General features: G+C 35.6%; 1 protein-coding gene across 1 annotated transcript in view; it reads left to right on the top strand.

Annotated features, from left to right (window-relative positions):
• The window catches only part of LOC105617161 (transmembrane protein 42), a 6,239-nt gene extending 3,593 nt beyond the window's left edge, over window positions 1–2,646 (top strand). Inside the window, exons 2-3 of the mRNA XM_012198730.1 lie at window positions 254–400; window positions 2,209–2,646. Coding sequence (XP_012054120.1) covers window positions 254–400; window positions 2,209–2,358 — 297 coding nt within the window. The 3' untranslated portion in view covers window positions 2,359–2,646. The remainder of the gene's footprint in view (window positions 1–253; window positions 401–2,208) is intronic.
• The last annotated feature ends 2,729 nt before the right edge of the window (window positions 2,647–5,375 follow it).

The following is a 5,375-nucleotide window of genomic DNA, read 5'->3' on the forward strand; positions in this document are numbered from 1 at the left end:
ATAATAATTTTAATAACTTTGTGTGCATTTACAAATTGGACAATATTTGAACAATATTTAAACAATATTTGAAAAGGAAACAAGAAAAAAATACATGCATCTAAATTGATAAATAAGTGAAAATGACGAGTTAACAATAAGAAATTAAAAATAGATCAAACCTTAGAAGTTTAACACTAAAACTAATAATAAAAAGTTAAAATGTAAAGATATAAAATATAATGTTCACATGTTTACTTTCTTTTTGCGGTAGTCATCGTTGTTTCTAAAAGGAGTACTTCTCATCTTCATGATCGTGTGCAACACCATAGGATGTACGTTTTTTGTCAAAGCGCTTCATGCTAGCGGATCTTCTTTGCCGATAACGATCGCCAGTGCAGCCACAAACTATATTTGTTCGGTGAGTTGTTAAATCTTATAATTAATCTCGTAAATAATATTTTTAGATAACACGGTTTAACGCGATCTCCCTCTCGTGAGATTTTAATCTCAGGTTAAATTCTTCAATGAACTTAAACTTGATTAACGAAAATCCCCTGGCATCAGTAATTATTTTGAAGTAATAAGTAAAGAAAAAAAACTTTTTGAAAATTAAACTTTAGGAGACTTCACACAAATGTCATGATTAATATAGTTAATAATTACTCAATTGAAGTTTCAAAGAATTTTATCCCAATTTTAATTCGCAATCATTATAATGACACATAATGAAATTGTAAAGAAAAAAGAAAAAAATTATATCATTGATATAACTTTTTTCTTTATAATTTTAGCTAACTTTGCATCAAAAAAAAAAATTCGACTTTAAATTTAAAAACTTGTCATTGAAAGAGATACAATAATTTTTATTTAGAAAACCGTAAATCAATGATATAATAATAATATTCTTAAATTTTAATAGAATTCTATTTCAACGAAATTTTAATTTTCGTGATTTATAAAAATACTGAAATTGAAAATTAGAAAGTTACTAAAACATGCCTTTTTGTAAAGAAAAAGTCTTCTTCAAATTGGAAAATCTATCACCAATGAAATTAAGGTCGCGACAGAACGATCATCCATCGTATTTATCACAGAAAGAAATGAGATCGCCGTGAAATATCTGGCAAGATATATTTTCGAGAAAGTTTTAACATTGGTAATGGAATAAAATGAAGTAGGGAAATAATCTGCCGAAGGACATTTGTCGGTAGCAATTATTTGTCTATAGCCGGTGGTCTGATATACTTCCGAGAGTCGGTTCGCAAAGAGTGAAAGTTGTTTCGCAAACTAGACGCAATTCCACGAGTGTGTACAATGCGGTCATAGCAATTATATGTGCACAGGTACATGGCGATTGAACGAGAATTGTATGATATGATACACGCTATTGAAATGCAATCTCGATAATAGTATATTACACACTGGGAAATTACGCACTGCGCAAGAATTATTAATAGAATAATAGAAATAATGACGTTTATATATCATTTCGCGAATATTTCTATTTTTTCCTTTTCTAAACGTGAAATATTAGCAAGATTTTGTCTCATTAGTTTATTAAGTAAAAATGATCAGAAATATAATCGTTTTATACGTCACGACAGAATTCTTTTGTAATTCTCCGTGAAAATTGATTTAATTCGTTCGCGCGATAACTATAAGTAAAACGACATATATATATATATCGATTACGTCGGCATGAAATTAAGTATTTATGAAATTAAGTTTGGGTTTGCGAGGAATATACATAGCTGTACTTTTAAACTTAAGAACGTCATCAATTGGTGAACCTCAAGAAATAAAAATGAAGTTATATCCATATCTATAGTTTGTCCTATATATTATCTTATATGAAACACGTGGCTTGCTGATCACATTGAGTTCCAATATTTTATATTTCTTTCATAGGTAATTTTTAAGTGCGAAAACAATAGAAGACTTTCTTTTTGCATGATGAATCTATAATTCGGTGCAATAGTAATAATAAAAAAAATTTGGCCAAAATTAGTGAAAAACATACGTATATAACATTTTCAATGTTTTTTATAATTTACATCTGCCACGTTTTTTACACTTTTTTTTTTTCATTTATACTCGTGAAAGTTGAAATTTAAGTGTATTTTTTCAAGCACAGTTTAATTGTGAATTTTCATAATTTAATTGTAAAAATATTAAAAATCCCGATCATATTATGAAATGCTAATTTTATAAATATCCTTCTCGAAGGCGTTCGTAGGCTACATCGTATTTGATGAATCCACTTCATTGACCTGGTGGTGCGGAACTTCCTTGGTACTTCTCGGCTTGATGTTGATCTGCAATGTTCCCGCTGAAAAAAGCGCATCCGCCATCGAGGAAAAATTGAAACATCAATAGCTGACGATGGACACTTTTATATTCTGAGCAAAAGCGATGATGTCACAACGGTACGATTATTTCCATTTTTGTATTATTGACATCGACAGATATATTTATTATGTCTTTACGTCGGAAATACATTGTATTATTTATGAAAGATAAAAATGAATTTCAATGTATAAAATGAAGGTATCAAAGAGTAGATAGATAGATTATTATTTGTTACGGATGTTATTAAGTATTATATTTATATGTATGAAGCAGAGTTATATATTCTTACTGTAAATAAAATATTCTATGTTTCTATTTTTTCTATATAGCAATTTTTTGTAATAAATAGCAGTTATAATTTTGAAATGTATCGACATAATTGCTCGAACACACAAGGTGACGTACAATGTGCATGTATATACACGTAATGTATTATTAGATCGATCACCGAACGCAGCAAATTATTATATGCGAAATTCATTCGGGATAAAAATAATCAGGCTTAAAGAGAAGCTTGTTTTGCATTCTCCTCCTATTCTAAAATTATTTCAAAAATATCAGTCTTGAGAATCTCGAGAATAAAACGCGAGAATATGATAAATTATTTTTTACAGCAGTATAAGAAAAATATTTTAGATTTCTTAAAATATTCGCTTTATGAGATCGACCTATTTTTGTATTTCTGTATGCGGATTGGATAGATTTTACGCCGAGTTTAAAATGAATTTCGAAAATCCACATCAAGCTGCATCTATTTTAGCGAAGTGGATATTTATGTCTACAATAACGATGAGTGAAATGACGATGACGACGAGATGAATATTTCTTCTGTTCCTCTTTTAAATCATGCTAACATGATGCCTTTCCCCGTTCGAGCCGTCAAGTATAATGTTTCACATTGATGCATTAACGAGGTGAAATTAGCGTGTACAGCAAATTATACATCGTTATTATTACGTTACGCCACCCGTGGTGGCGGTCTCGACATCGATATAACGCGTAATGAAGACGGAGATGTATTTACGTCCCGGGATGTAAATATATTTACTACGAATATACGGCGAATGAATATATACGGCAACTGATAGCGGGCTATAACCGGACGCTGGACCAATCGATCCCTGTTGACATTAATTCGCCCGCGGGTATCGAGATAGTTATCAGAATGATATCACACGCGCACATCAATTTCAACGCAAAATTGAGACCCATTGGCTTTTTCGTGTGCAACATGGTCTCATTGTCGTGATTTCCAACATTCTCTTCGGAATTATGTTGGAACAAGTGAATATTGCATTTTATCATCATTAGCAAACATAGGATAAATATCGAATAAATATCAGGTAAAAGGAAACAAATATTGGTTTATATATCAAATAAGAGAATACGTTATTATGGATGAAAACGTTATTATTGTAATTGCAATTATATAAATATGAGGAAATTATAAAAGGAGAAATTACATTATCTTATTTAATGGAAATGCTTGAAATATTTCTCGCTTTCAACGCCACCTCCTCGCTTTTTCAAGATACACTACTAGCAGCGGGAAGAATGCGTTTCGATAGGATATGCGAGCTCATTCAGGATTGCGTCGTACTCTATACAAGTATACACATCGATGTTCGGCCACGACGCAAGCGTAGCCCAGTAGCCCGTTGTGCGAGTTCTACTACACTAGATTTCTCGTTTATAGGACAGGGTCGAGGGACGGGAGGGAAAGAACGGGAGGTTAGGGGGTGAGAACGGCCTTTATCGAGCGGCTTCTGCGCGAGCTCGTTCCAACGCTAACGCCGTCGTTCTCGACGTTTTCACCCCCAGGGGCGGATTACCCCCTCCGATACGTCGCCGGTAACTTCACGGAACGCGTAACTGCTGTCTCCTAGTTTAGAAGACATCGTGAGGAGTTTCAGCCCTTGTTGGTTAGACAAAGAAGTTGTTAATCTTTCAGTGAAGAAACTCTCTCATTTAAGACTTCCTTAAGTGGAGATCTACTTCTTAATTAAAGATTTCCGACTCACAATGAGATTGTAAATACTGCCGTTTATTTAAGATCTGGTCAGATCCGGTTAAAGATTGTGTTACTTTTATAAATTCCAGAAAATCCTCACGAGTCTCTCCGACATCAGATTCTCCGTCGAGATAAAGCCTCTTCATCTCGAGCTAGGATCCGAACTGTCTCAATTCGGTCCTGCCGATCCCCACCGCGTTTCGCACGTTCTACCCCTTCCCATTCTGTCGCGACAAATCTGTTACGAGATTTCCACCTTCATCCTCGCCCACCTCATGGCAATGAATTTGAACGGGACGCAGATTCCCGCGGACGGGATGAGAACGACGACGTCGGGCATTCGTGGCATCTGCGTCGATTCCTACATAAAAGAAAGAGAAAGGAGAAAGGGTGAGAAAGAGTGATATATGATTTTCCTTGCTTCTTGTTACGGCCACGGATCTAGACGCTCGTATCTCCACCTTGTGGTATCCGGTGCAGCGGGTGAGAATAGCTTCTTAAAAGAATGATCCGATATATCCTTTCTCGCTACCGAAACATCGGATTGATGTTGATTTGACCTGACGGGCCAGACGTTGTTCAGTCCACTGCAATCGATCGCAATAGTGCTTCGAATACAAGAGCTCAAGGTGCGCGACCTCCGAGTGTGCAACTACTCGTTCTGCGACGATTTGTCTCGTTTATCCATTACTTGTCTAATACCGAAGTCTGGTGTTTCCAGAAGGTCCTCAGGTGTCAGGTGCGAAATCCTGTCTCAGGACGAGCTGTGCCTTGTCGGAACTGGCGAAACGCGCATTCGAGGCAAGCTGTTCGCGCGCAGTGATAGGATCTACCCCACTATCCTGCACGTTACTCCAGTCGCTGTTCCGCTGTGTTCCGCCATCCTCCCTCATTCCTTCTTCGTTGCAGTCCAGTTTCCCCCACTTTGCGTGCACCCCGCCTTTTCTCTCTCTCTCTCTCTCTCTCTCTCTCTCTCTCTCTCTCTCTTGTTCTTCTTCTTCTCTTCTTTACTTCTTACTTCTTCTTCTCCTCC

The sequence above is a fragment of the Atta cephalotes genome (genome assembly GCF_000143395.1).
Source record: "Atta cephalotes unplaced genomic scaffold scaffold00001, whole genome shotgun sequence".
Classification (NCBI taxonomy): domain Eukaryota; kingdom Metazoa; phylum Arthropoda; class Insecta; order Hymenoptera; family Formicidae; genus Atta; species Atta cephalotes.